At 34.9% G+C, this 12,989-nt stretch overlaps 1 protein-coding gene across 4 annotated transcripts in view; it reads left to right on the top strand.

Moving 5' to 3' along the window:
• ATG2B (autophagy related 2B) overlaps positions 1-12,989 on the top strand; it is a 48,233-nt gene that overhangs the window by 17,783 nt on the left and 17,461 nt on the right. For 2 of the 4 annotated variants that reach the window (XM_013305290.3, XM_013305289.3), the window contains exons 15-29: positions 407-680; positions 1,279-1,381; positions 2,418-2,610; positions 2,765-2,907; positions 4,062-4,219; positions 4,464-4,636; positions 4,933-5,083; positions 5,947-6,146; positions 7,041-7,121; positions 8,827-8,933; positions 9,196-9,288; positions 10,091-10,161; positions 11,142-11,218; positions 11,458-11,628; positions 12,103-12,244. In XM_013305290.3, coding sequence (XP_013160744.2) covers positions 407-680; positions 1,279-1,381; positions 2,418-2,610; positions 2,765-2,907; positions 4,062-4,219; positions 4,464-4,636; positions 4,933-5,083; positions 5,947-6,146; positions 7,041-7,121; positions 8,827-8,933; positions 9,196-9,288; positions 10,091-10,161; positions 11,142-11,218; positions 11,458-11,628; positions 12,103-12,244 — 2,137 coding nt within the window. The remainder of the gene's footprint in view (positions 1-406; positions 681-1,278; positions 1,382-2,417; positions 2,611-2,764; positions 2,908-4,061; positions 4,220-4,463; positions 4,637-4,932; positions 5,084-5,946; positions 6,147-7,040; positions 7,122-8,826; positions 8,934-9,195; positions 9,289-10,090; positions 10,162-11,141; positions 11,219-11,457; positions 11,629-12,102; positions 12,245-12,989) is intronic. The other 2 variants (XM_027777067.2, XM_055817447.1) reach the window with 2 other exon arrangements.

Genomic DNA, 12,989 nt, shown 5'->3' with positions numbered 1-12,989 from the left:
CTGGAAGCCATTACTTACTGAAAGGGCCAAATATGCATGATGGTAGTTCTTGGCTTCTCAACAATAGCATTTAAAAACAAATTAAAAAAATAAAATCGGAGACATGATATTTCCTAACTGCAGCTAAGTATTGTTCAGTACTCTCACTCTTAATTTAAAAAAAAATTGTAACCTAGCCATTTTTGCAAACATCTGCAAAATACTTGACACCGAACTAAGTAGAATTTTAACACCACCAATAATAGAATAATATCCTAAGAGGCATAATAATTGGTCCTAATATGTGTAATCTATGAAAAACTAACCTTTTTCATTTTTAGGTATTACGTCATCAAAATGACCATAGTAATTTTCAGTGCTATTTTCTCTAATTTAGATAATTTATTTCCTTTACTTTGTTTTTTAGCATAAAGCATTTACTGAAGTTTTTCTGGATGATTCACATACTCCTGCAAACTGTAGAGTTTCAGTTCAAGTCACTGCCCCAGCATTAAATCTCTCTGTTCGCTTCCCAATACCTGACCTACGGTCAGATCAGGAAAGAGGACCATGGTTTAAGAAATCACTTCAGAAGGAGATTCTTCATCTTGAATTTACAGATATGGAATTTAAAACTGAGTTTATAGGAGGGTCAACTCCAGAACAAGTTAAATTAGAGCTTACTTTTAAAGAGCTAACTGGTAAGAATGTTAACATTCTTGTTTTTGAGATCTGAGCCAGTATTTCTGTTACTTTCTGTTATATTGTTATACCACTTTGTTTCAATTTAGGTTTTGTCTGGGATTTTTATCTTGGTGTTAGGGTAAGTTTTGTAGATTTGTAGGGGGATACTGCAGCTATGCAAATTAAGAATCTCAACTATAGTCTAGAAATGGGGTGAATGATGTCCTGAATAACTGTCACTGAGAAAAGTTTAATACTTATATGCCTCTAATATGTTTCAGAATAATGCATCTGTGAGACTGGTTTATATTTGCAACCTTCTTTGCTGATTCGTTGTTCTGTGTACTTTTCAAGGCTGTGACATAATGTAGTGATGCTATAAATGAAATACGGCTATCTATGCATTAGAAGCATCTGGTTTTCTAACTGCTGCTGGCTAGAATATAATGTAAAATAGTTTTAGTTTCTAAAAATGTTTGGAGGAAAAGACAAAAAAATTTGCAAAATACCTTAGTAATAGCATCAATGAGTTAATCTGTTGGACTCCAGCTTGAGGAGTAGGAAACTGAAGTTAGGAGTTGTCATTCCTATATTAATTTTAATTTTTCTATTCAGGTTCATTTGAAGAAGATAATGCAGAAGCGCCAATAAAATTTTTTCAAGTGTCTGGTGGCATAGATGGAGATATAACATCATCAGATAATTTTGACTGGCCTCGGTAAAATAATGTTTTATTTTTTAATGTGGGTGGCTTGGATTTTTATGAAGTGCTGTTTTCTAATCTAAAATTAGACAGGCTGCTTGTGTAGTAAATGCCTGAAAATAATTTGCAAAGAAAGAACATGTAGCTATTGAAAAGAGCCAAAGAATTTATAAAAACCCCCCACCCAGACTTCTTATTTAGATTATTTATATAATGCATTATATGTATTATTTATAATAATGCAAGACTGTTTTAATGTATAATGGTTTCTGCATAGGCTTGAGTAAATTTCAGTGAAAGTTAGGTGAATGATTAGAAACTTGTAACTTCCCCTCTTTTTGTCCATTTACCTTTTCTCCTACTTCTACATTGAAGATAGAATACCAAACAAAAAAATAAAAACCTCCATCAAATTTTGCCTCAAAATATTAACATAAGCTCGTATAAAGCAGTGACAATAGTAAATATAATTGTATTGTGACTGAATTATTGCAGCTTATATCATATCTAAGGCATTAAAATACTTCAGAGATATTGAACAGTTTTGAAGAGGATATTTTAGATTTGCTGCAGGATTTGCCACATGTTTTTTGCCACAAAATTTGTGGCTTTCTGATGGCACATTCGTATGGACATTTTTTCTGTGAGGTTTTATAATGCTACAAATCAATTTTTCTATAGCAGTGTGTACAAGTAATACATTTTGTTATGTAGCAGAGTGTTTTTTAATAACTGTTGGTGGTCTAATGATACAATTTGGGAGAGCACTAGTTTTTTTCTTAAGTCACCTAATGGTCACCTGATGAAGTTGAGAATTTGCCTGATGGTTCTTTTTCCATGTCCCTTTGTGCCTCTAAGTTTGGTGTTTTTCATAATGGTATTGCTTTGTCTAATAAAATGTTATTTAATGAAGGCATCCCTGGTTTTTGAGCTGTTAGTCTGTGTGTATTTAATGGCTAGGTAGTGGAGCTAGGGGACATGTGACTGTGCATCAATATGAAAATTCCAAGCATCTCTAATGGCTTATTCTGCATAACTTTTCCAATGTTAGGATTGTATTGAGAATAAACCCTCTGGCTGTGCACTCTATTCTGGAAAGGATAGCAGCTGAGGAGGAAGAAGGTGATAATAACTTTCAAGAGGAAGAAGAAGGAGGGTCTCATTCTTTGAAGGATGTCTGTGATATTAGAAGACCAGAGCCTTCTCCTTTTTCTTCTCGTAGGGTCATGTTTGAAAATGAAGAGGTACTATAAAATTTTGTTGTTGCTTTGTGCTTGTGGTAGACAGAATTAGTATATTCTTACTACTTTATATGCATCTTCTGACTTGCAGTTTTGGTTTTTTACTTGAGAGTTTACTGTGGGGTTTTGTGTTTTGTTTTTTTTTTTTTTCTTTCAGATGGTGATGCCAGGAGATGTAGTTGAAATGACTGAGTTTCAGGATAAAACAATTAGCAATTCTCATTATGTACTGGAACTCATGTTACCAAACATTCACTTAACATTACCAAACAAAAGTTTTTATGAAAAACTTTACAATAGGTAAGTATGATAATTGTTTTGCTTGGCTATCATGACCTGTACTTTTAATTCTGTATTCATTGTTGATAAAAGCAATCGAATGAGCAGCTATAGCAGGAATTCATTTGTATAGCTTTCTAAGAACATAAAATGCTATATAATTATTCTTCCAAGTTATCACCAGAGCTGTCACTATGTTGTATATCTGATCAGTGCTATAGCAGCCATCTGCTAAAAATTGTTTGACAGATTTTGTGAACAAAGGGCAAAGCTAAATAGTCTTTTGCTTTCAGTGAATACTTTGTTCAGATTCATTCTCAATGTTTCATTTTGCTCTAATCTTTCTAAATTCTCCTTTATAATAGATCATTGTAGTTCAAACCCTATTGAATTCCATTTTATTCTTTCCTATTTATTCAGTGGTTCTCCATCTAAAAATTAAGGGTCCACAAGGCAAGCAGGGGAAGGAGCCCTAACCACCCAGTCTTGTAAGCCTTACAAAGGCTTATGAAAAATAAAGTGAACCCAAGTTAGAAATATATGTTTTAGCATTTATTTCTTAGTGTTCTGTCTGAAAAACAAGAAATACAACTAGATTAAATCAACTAAAAAAATAGCTAATGTTTAGCATAATACCTACGTAGAGATGCTGATCTGTTTTAGCCTCTGATAGGCATTACTTTACTTCCAAAGCATTTTTTCACTTGCAAAGTGGTAAAGCTGTACCTTTCATTGAATATTTTGTTGGTGTACTTCTGTACTAAATGTCACATGCGTCTTTACCCTGACGGACAGACTCACTTGAAATCAAAGGAACTAATGTTTCCTGCAACGTGGTTGAAAATTGATGTGATCAAAATAGGGTTTTGTCACCCTGCTTCCAACCTACTGAGCTAACATACACCTACTAAGAAGAGGCTTTTGTGTCATTGTCAAGTGTTAGACTTTGATATGCACATACCGTAATTACAGAAGAAAGTTACTTTTTGTTACTCATTGCTTTTACTCATGAATATGTTATTCTTTCTTGTGTTCTTGAACTTTTTCCTCTTCTTTGTTTATGAAATCTGAAATTTGTTATATGAAGTCTGCAAAGAAAATATTGCTTGACTGACCTTATATTAAAGGGGAATATAGTCATATGTTTTGTATAATGATAAAGTATTTCTTCCTAGGATCAGCAATGATTTATTATTGTGGGAACCCACTGCTCCATCTCCTGTAGAAACATTTGAAAACCTTTCTTACGGTGTTGGATTATCTGTGGCCAGCCAGCTCATCAACACTTTCAGTAAAGACAGCTTTAGTCAATTTAAATCTGCAGTTCATTATGGTAATACACTTAAAACATCTAGAACTATAGTGATTCAAAAGCATAATTGGCTGAAGTCATTAAGCTGGTAGTGGAGAGAATCTGTAAATTTATAAGAAAGGATTTACTTAAACCAAGAAGAAAAGCATAGATTACTGTTTAAATAAATAAGTGTGAAATTGAATCACATTACTGATGGAAAAACAATGAGTTATTGATATGTGTACTAGCCAGAGAGTTATTTATTTTTCATTTTCTCTATTAGATGATGAGAGTGGATCTGAGGAAGAAACACTACAGTATTATTCCACTGTTGATCCAAACTACCGTTCACGCAGAAGGAAGAAGCTTGACTGTCAGAATAAGAACTCGCAAAGCTTTCTGTCTGTTCTGCTAAACGTGACACATGGATTAGTGTCAGTATTCACAGAGGTAAAGGTGAGACACAGGGGCTGCAAGTTGTTCTGTTGTTTTGACTGTGAGGTCGCCTTCATGTGATGTGTACTGGTTTTGGAAGGAACAAGTGTTTGTAACAGTAATTCTGTAATCTTCATGCTGTTGTACTATAATTAGACAATAATGCAGCATAGTATTATAGTGATTCTGTTTGCTTTACATGAGAATAACTAAATGCAAGCAGGGAAATATGTATTGGTAGCAAGCGTTATGTTAGCTCAGACTAACTGCAGCAAACTTGGCAAGTAATCATTTTATCATTTCTGTTCTCCCTTCAGCAGGATGATGGAAGTACAGTGGAAGGAAAATATGGCGAGTTCTGGTTTGAGTTCAACAGTGGTTCACTTTTCAGCGTGACTAAATATGAAGGCTTTGAGGACAGACACTATGTTTGTCTCCATTCTAGCAGCCTCAATTTATATCATCAAGGTAGGAGTGGGATTGAGGTAGCTTTTGGGACTCAATTTGAAATGAGAAGCTTGAATCTTTTTAGGAGAAAATGCTGTTCTCCTCCTGCCTCCCCCCCATCATCTGATAGTGTATCACTTGGCACATTAGATTTAGGCCGTGGCTAATGCTCCTAAGTACTACAGTAATGCAACTTCATAATGACTGTATTTAGTTACAATTCAGCTCAAACTTTCCTTGGCAAGTGCTGGTCTTTAAAGATATTATGGCCTTCTGGCAAAGTAGCTGTACAGTGTGTTTTTTATTCTGCAGTGCACACTTCCTACACATTGTTGGATTTTTTTAGTTTAAAAAGGTACAGGTTACCAGTGGCTGCTGTATCTTTCCTGGGTCAGCAGGTGAAGAATTCTAAGGTGACGGTAGTTTGTATGGGTGGTAACCCCCATATAGTAAAACCTTTTAAGGTTTTCCCCTCAAATGTCTCAGAATCAGTGGTAGTCAAGTGAATGGATTTTCAGTGCAAGGCTTAATTGTAGTGTGTTTAAAGGTTAACGTGGCACCATCTCATAAAATTAAAAGGAGAGACGTATTCCTGTCTTTCCACATAACCTATAGATTTCTGTCCTTTATTTCAGCTTTGCCATTTTGTTGGGCAAATAATCAATCAAACCCTATAGTCACATTGAAGATTTTAGCTAGAACCATGGCTTTAAATATTGGGTCACCTGTAATCTCTCGTTCACAATTTTTGGTTGTCAGTGTGCATGAGTAACTTTGTTAATGCCTTTTAAATTATTTTAATTACCATAAAAAGGTTTTTCCTTAACTCTTCACTAGTAACAGCTTTGAAGCATGAGGTGACTCATTCTAAAATCTCTTTGCAGGCATGGTAGATGGGGTTGTCCCTTCCTCTGAAGTACGACTGCCCAGCACAATACGTCCCCATTGGTTGGAACCTACTATTTGTTTTTCTGAAGAAGATGGTCTTAGTAGGACTACTTCAGATGGTGTAGGAGTGGATTGTCCAAGTATGCTGACTGTTGCAGTCAAAATCCAATCTGATAAAATGGAGAGCAATACAAAGGTTTGCGGTTTTATATTTGTGTTTTTATAAATTGAGTTATTTGTTTATATGGAAGTATTTAGATGTGGGGTTACAAGGGTTATAGATGAAGAAAACATAAAACTTTGAGTCGTTCATCTTCAATTTATAATTTTTTTGTTAGAATCTTTTGGGTGGATTGTAAAATTTAGTATCAGCATAATATACTAATTCTTGTAATGCTCCCCTCTGCTGATCCCACTGTATTTCTTTACCGAATGTATTTCTTGGCCAGTTGACTCTTTTCCTTCTTTTTCTTTGGTTGAGTTTTAATCTGGTGTGAAACCAAGCAAGAACAAGTATAAAGAGTTAAAAGCTTTTTGCTCAGCTTACTAACAGTGTCGCCTAATAGGCAGACTCGGCTTACCTTTTTGGAGTGTCTCTGGTAAATGAGTGGTATGTTTGGCTTTGACAGTAGCGTTTACTAGCATGGCTAGAAGATGACCTCTTAGCTGGCATAGTTGTTACAAACAGGTTGGTAGAATTATCTAGAGAAGAAGGACTCTGCAGACCAGTGCAATGTCATGGGGGCTCAATTGACTCAAATTTGAACATTGTATGAAAGCACTACATGTGGTTGATGCTTCTGGCAGTTTCTGGTGAATATCAGAATATATGAACAGGTAGCCTTCCTATCACCACCACAAAATGGTAATTTCTATACTATCCTTTTGCAAAAAGTATTAAGACTGTATTATCTAGGGTTTCTGTAGTAGGAAGCAAGGTTTTTTGAATGTTTAATCCTGGCCCAGTCCTTTCTTCATTTCTAGACAATTGGAGATTCTGGGAGCAGAAGGATGACTGTGTTTAATAATCCAGTTGCCAAATAGTTACATGTATTTCATGTAAACTAACTTGTGCAACTTTCTTTTGCAGGAATTTCTAGTTGCTGTTGGACTAAGAGGAGCCACCCTTCAACACAGAGTACTGCCTTCAGGTTTAAGCTGGCATGAACAGGTCAGGTTGCTACAGTTTTCTCGATTACACCTTCACTTTGAGTCTCATTGCTTTAACAACTGCTTTAAATATCAAACTAAACCTCAATGGAAAATCTTTGCATTTGGCTGTGTCTTAATATTTTACTCTGCTCTTGAAAGTGTTATTCTTTATTGTGTCTCTTTGAGACCTTGGACAGACTGTAGTCTTCCTCTTAAATCTTACTTGTGTATTCATTTGCTATAGTTCAGAGGGAAAATCTCAGCAGTCCAATGCTATCCAAGTATTGGATAATCCTTGACTTAAAAAAACCCCCACAAACCTCAAAAAAAACCCCCAACATCCTACTTGCAGCACTGAAAGCGTTTATGTATTTCTCCCTTCTGCTCACTGCATTCCTCAAGTCCCATCTCTCCCTTGTCAGTTTCCTGTTTTACATTCAATAGCAGTAATGAAGAAGGAGACTTTGGGGAAGTAGTGAGCAGCAGTTTACATAAATGCTTTGAATTCAAACTTCTGAATTAGAAGGGTTGTACTGATATGCATGCATGCAGAGGTATAGCTTAGCAAACAGGACTAGAGACCCTTGATCCAGAAGCTGTGTGTAAACACGCATGAGCTAGGACGTGCTATGTAGCAGTATAGTTGCATGTACTGACACCATACTGGATTACAGATAGTAAAGCCTGACATTGAAGTTTATCCTGCTTATCCTCCAGTATGTATGGGGTTTTAAATTTTTTTTACTTTCTTTTAATTAATTTCTATTTCTTTTGTATTTTATTTTTATATTTATTTTTATATATTTAAATATTTATTGTTTATTTTTAGGTGTGTTTTTATTGTATAGCAGCATGGAGCTGAACTTGGTGCTTTGGACTCTGCTGTCATTACTTTCTTCTCAGCACGGTGTTCCTGTAGATACATGTGATCATGTAGTCTGCTTTACACCGTATTGCTTTTTTGCTCTGTGAATTTTTGCTCAATTAATATTGCCTGTAATGTACTTGGGAATCTTTTTTGGAGGGGGAAGGGGGAAATAAAAAAAGACAACCAAAGAAGTAGGTAGAGGAGGCTAGCAGTGTTCATATGCTCCAGGCTTGGAATAATTTGAAAAGAACTTTTCTCCCAAATCCGTTACACTATAGAACTATGACGGATCTTAGAGGAGGATAGGAGTTTATTTTATGCAGTGATACATGAGAAAGCAGCATATACAGAGCATGTGCACGTATTTCTGATTCTGAGCATATTTCCCCCCCCTTTCCTTGCCCCAAGAGGAAGAAAGATAACTTGAAGATCCCTGTAACAATGTACAGTATTGCAAGAAAAGTTGACTTTTCAGATAGAGAACAAAGAAAATACTAACTGGCACTACAGTAACAACTACAAAGAAAGATGAATGAAACTGTATTTGGGCAATGCTTTAAAAATGGATTGTGAGACATTGTGCACAGAGCCACTTAGGTGTCTGTGGATTGATCTTTTCTGTACCTTTAAGGCAGCAGTTTGGGTGCTTTATATTTTACCCTGTTTATGTTCCATGCTTTTCCATATTCAGGTACTGGTTAAGTACCTTTAAATATCTGAGATTTGTTCACTCTTTTCCTTCTACTAATCAAACATTTTATTGTCATACTTGTTACAGATTTTCTCCTTTCTAATACATAATGGTTTATTAATTTAACAGATATTAAAAGTATTATAATATGTTTGTGATTTTTAGATTTTAAATTTTCTGAATATTTCTGATGAGCCTGTTCTGGGATATAATCCTCCAGCTACAATTACAACTTTTCATGTACATCTGTGGAGTTGTGCTCTTGATTACAGGTAAATAAAATGCAAGTGTATGTCACTTGGTGGCACTGCAGCTATGTATTAATTCTCTAGGAATGTTGGAGTTTGTGTATTGTTAAGAATTATTTCTTTAGGTTTGTTTGGAAAAAGTACTTAACAGAAATCCCTAAAACCGTAAGCAATATGAAGTAGGCTAAACGCTTGCCTAGGCCTGGGGAGACCTATTTAGGTAACCTATAAGACTTCTAAATAGGTACAGAGTATTAATTTTTTTTTTCCTTCTGTTTCTTGTTAGGCCCTTGTTTTTGCCAGTCAGATCGCTACTTACTGTTGAAACTTTCAGCATTTCCAGCAGTGTTGCGGTAGATAAATCCTCTTCTACTCTCAGGTATAATTTAAGCAACTGTGAAACATGGAAGCTCCTGTAAAAATTGTAGTGCCAGTCTGACTTTTTGACCTACAAAGCATTCATGTTGTGTAAATTATCACACTGGTTTACATCTTTTGAAATATACTTCGCTCATGTGTAATTCCTCTGTTGTATTAGGTGAAATATATTTTTTTAGGTTTGCTTTCTTTAACAACTAGAAACTTTCCAATTTTTAATGCAGTTGAAAGATGTCCTGAAGTGAGTCTATTTTGTTAATTAGCAGCACCTTAAGATTTCTTAAAGTTGTGTTATTTGGAGATGGTATATTGAGGAAATATTTAGTGATTACTGAACTTCTCTTAACTTCTTAATGATTTTTTTCTTGCAATTGTAGTTGAATATTCATTCTCTTACACCTGTTCTGATGCAAAACATCTGCCAAGTTACTTGTTTCTATTGATAAAACCTTATAGACAAGTTTGTTTCAAATACTGTTTATTACATTATTAAAAAGAAAAAAGGCAAAAAAGGAAATAAGTGATAAATCTGTATGCCAAAAGCATTGCTTTTTATTCTTGGAAGAATCAAATATATAAATTAAAATGCAGATAAAATAATCGGTGATGGTGAAAATATTTTACAGTGGTTAATTACTAGTGGATCTGGAGATGATGAAAGAATGAAGTGTTTGGATTTAAGATATGCTAGATATATTTATGGTTTTAAATATTTTTTTCTGTAGGAATTCCTTTTGTCTGGTGAATTGCACAGCACTTCTCTGGTATGTTTATTTCATTTCTTTTTTTTCCCCATCTTTTAGGATAATTTTAGATGAAGCTGCCTTGCATTTGTCTGACAAGTGCAACACTGTTACGGTGAACCTTCATAGAGGTAAGGATGTTTCAGAAGTGAGTGAATTACAAGTGTAAAGAAACAAAACTACAGGCATATTCAGCATATATAAAGGTTATTGAAGATGAGTCTGAGGAGATAAAAAGCAGCAGGTTGAATATGAATGTGTAATACAGTGTTGCTGAAAATCTGAGTGCTCTAGATTTGTGTGTCAGAGAACAGTAACTTGCAAGTTCATAATTTTCGTGTTAGATTTCCATAATGGGTATTTGAAAAAAGAGTATTTTTATAAATTTGGAGTTGGCACAGAAATAAATCCTCATAGAAAAGAGATCTCATTTTATGAGAGAGATATAGTTGAACTTGAAAGACATTACACAGCACAGAGTTCTAGGTTCTGAAAAGAATGTTATTCGCTGGTTTTCTCCCTTTCATATAGTACAACAACCTTTAAGGACTGAGGAACTTGAATCAATATTTAACAGATGAACTGGAGAAACTGAAACCCAGTGCCCAAAAATATGTGTGTTTAGTTTAGGTAAGAGAATATCTACTGAAGGGCAGAGTAAAGATATACCCGTGTCATATATATAAGAAATAAATTATTAATGGTACTGAAAGATTAGTACAATGTGAAAATGTCCTCTCTCACTTCAACTAAAAAACCTGCTAGGATGCTTAGTCACCCAGCTTCTCTGTGCCTCTGTTTCTCTAACTCAGCCAGATGGGATGAAGATAAATATCTTAAAAGATTACACTGCACACAGATGGTGGTAGTGGGAGTGATATATTGGATTGAAAAGATTTGAGTTCTTGATTTGAGTGGCTGAAAATTGAACTCTGAGAGTAATCCTCATAAAAGAAGGAGAAACAAGATATAAGCGTTTTAATAAAAAAGATCCCTGCTTATGCTATTTCTAATGGTGTAATAACCAAAAATGCATAGTAAGGATGATGTTTGTTATGAAATCTTATCTCTCTCTCTTACTCTCTCTCTTTTTTAATTAATTGTCATTCAGATTATGTTCGTGTTATGGATATGGGTCTGCTGGAACTAACCATTACAGCAGTAAAATCTGATTCTGATGAGGAAAGAGTAAGTATTTAATCACAAATAAAATATAAAATGTCCATGACAGATTGTGATTGGAAAAGTACTTTATTATACTTGAGAATCAAGGAAGTTTTTTCAATTTGTGTACTATTTTTAACATCCTTTTTGACCTGTTAATTAAATTAGTAAATTAATTTAAAAGCAACTGTGTATAGATGCTATTTTTATGCACCTTGGGCTAATTTGAAGTGTATTCTTACCTTTCTATTGTTGCTATCTAGACTAAACCACGCTTTGAACTGCACTGTTCCAGTGATGTAATCCATATTCGTACTTGCTCCGATTCATGTGCTGCACTAATGAATCTCATACAATATATTGCAAGCTATGGTGATTTGCATCCACCTGTTAAAACAGAGATTAAACGTGGAGTTAGCAAGCCAAAAATGAAGGTATAAAATGGTAACATAATATATACTTTATGCTTCCTGGCAGTATGTTTTAATTTTGATATCCCCATTCTATTTCCAAAGAATGTGAGATTTCCTGCAAAGAAATTAATAGATTGCTTTAAACTTAAATATATTTTAAGAGTAAAACAGTGCCTTTTTTTCTGCTTTTGTCACTTCTTAATATTCTAAAATACTTTGTGCTGCTTACCTATTGTATTTTATTCTTGTCTAAAGAAGGAAATTCCAGGACATACACGAGCTGTCCCAGGTACTCTGAGGATCCAAATACCCTGAACCATAATGTTCTAACCTACCTTATGAATCATCGAGCTTGGACTTCCAGCTCACTTGGTTATTTATAAAGTTAAGGTGTTACTTCTTAAAATTTGAGCTGCATATCAAGCCGTTCTAGCAAAATGTTACTCAGCACAATATTGCAATTGCCTACGATGTAAGTGTGTTCCTCTCCTACAGGTAGAGACATTTAGCCAGCCATCTTCCCACGGACCAGGCCTTGCAGAATCAGAGCAACAGATTTTACGGGATTTGATGAGTGATGCAATGGAGGAAATTGAGACTCAACAGACTGCTGCTGCCATGAAGCCAGAGTCTAATGGTAAGAATCCTCTGGAGGCATAAGTACACAAAAAGGACAACTTTTTTGGAGCGAAAATGGGATTGGAAGTTTTGTGTATGTAGAGATGATGCAACAAGAACGGGCGTGTACCTTTGTCTGAAGTCTTCAAAGTATCAAACAAATTTTGCTTGTATTAACAGTAATGTAAAAGTAATTTAACATTTGAGCCAAATACATATTACTGAGATACTGAAAACGGCAAGGAAGGAATCTTTGTGGGACTTAATCAAAACCCCAGATTCTCAAGGAGTGTAAGTTAGCATGGGTGTAAGTTTTGTATGGCATGCTGCAGTATGGAGGAATCGGACACCTCTGTTCCGTGTATGAAAGCAGTCCAGAAGGATGGTAGAGTTCTGAGTCACAGAAAGAACTTTAGCTGTGAGGAAATCTTTCAGTTAGCAGATAGAGCAAGATAACTGATTTTTATCACAGGACTATGGCTTCTGCATCATGGCTAGAGTTAAATCCCGGTTTTAAATTGGCTAAGGATTTTTTACTGCAAGTAGAGCATTTCACTATTTCCATGATATCTGGCCCTCTTTTTGATGTTGGAAGGTGAGCAGTCAGTGTAGTACTGAAAGCTATTGATTCTGTGGTCTTACTACCAGAATAAGAAACTTGGACACAAAAAGGTGAGTGTTCCTTCTTTTTTTTTTTTTTTTTTTTATTTTAATCTGTGGGCTTTTTACAAATAGCTTTTCTGTATTGTGTCAGTTCATGTCTA

Source organism: Falco peregrinus, chromosome 1, assembly GCF_023634155.1.
Source record: "Falco peregrinus isolate bFalPer1 chromosome 1, bFalPer1.pri, whole genome shotgun sequence".
NCBI lineage: Eukaryota > Metazoa > Chordata > Aves > Falconiformes > Falconidae > Falco > Falco peregrinus.
Note: the sequence above shows the minus strand (reverse complement) of the source record. Positions and strands in the feature narration are given on the sequence as shown.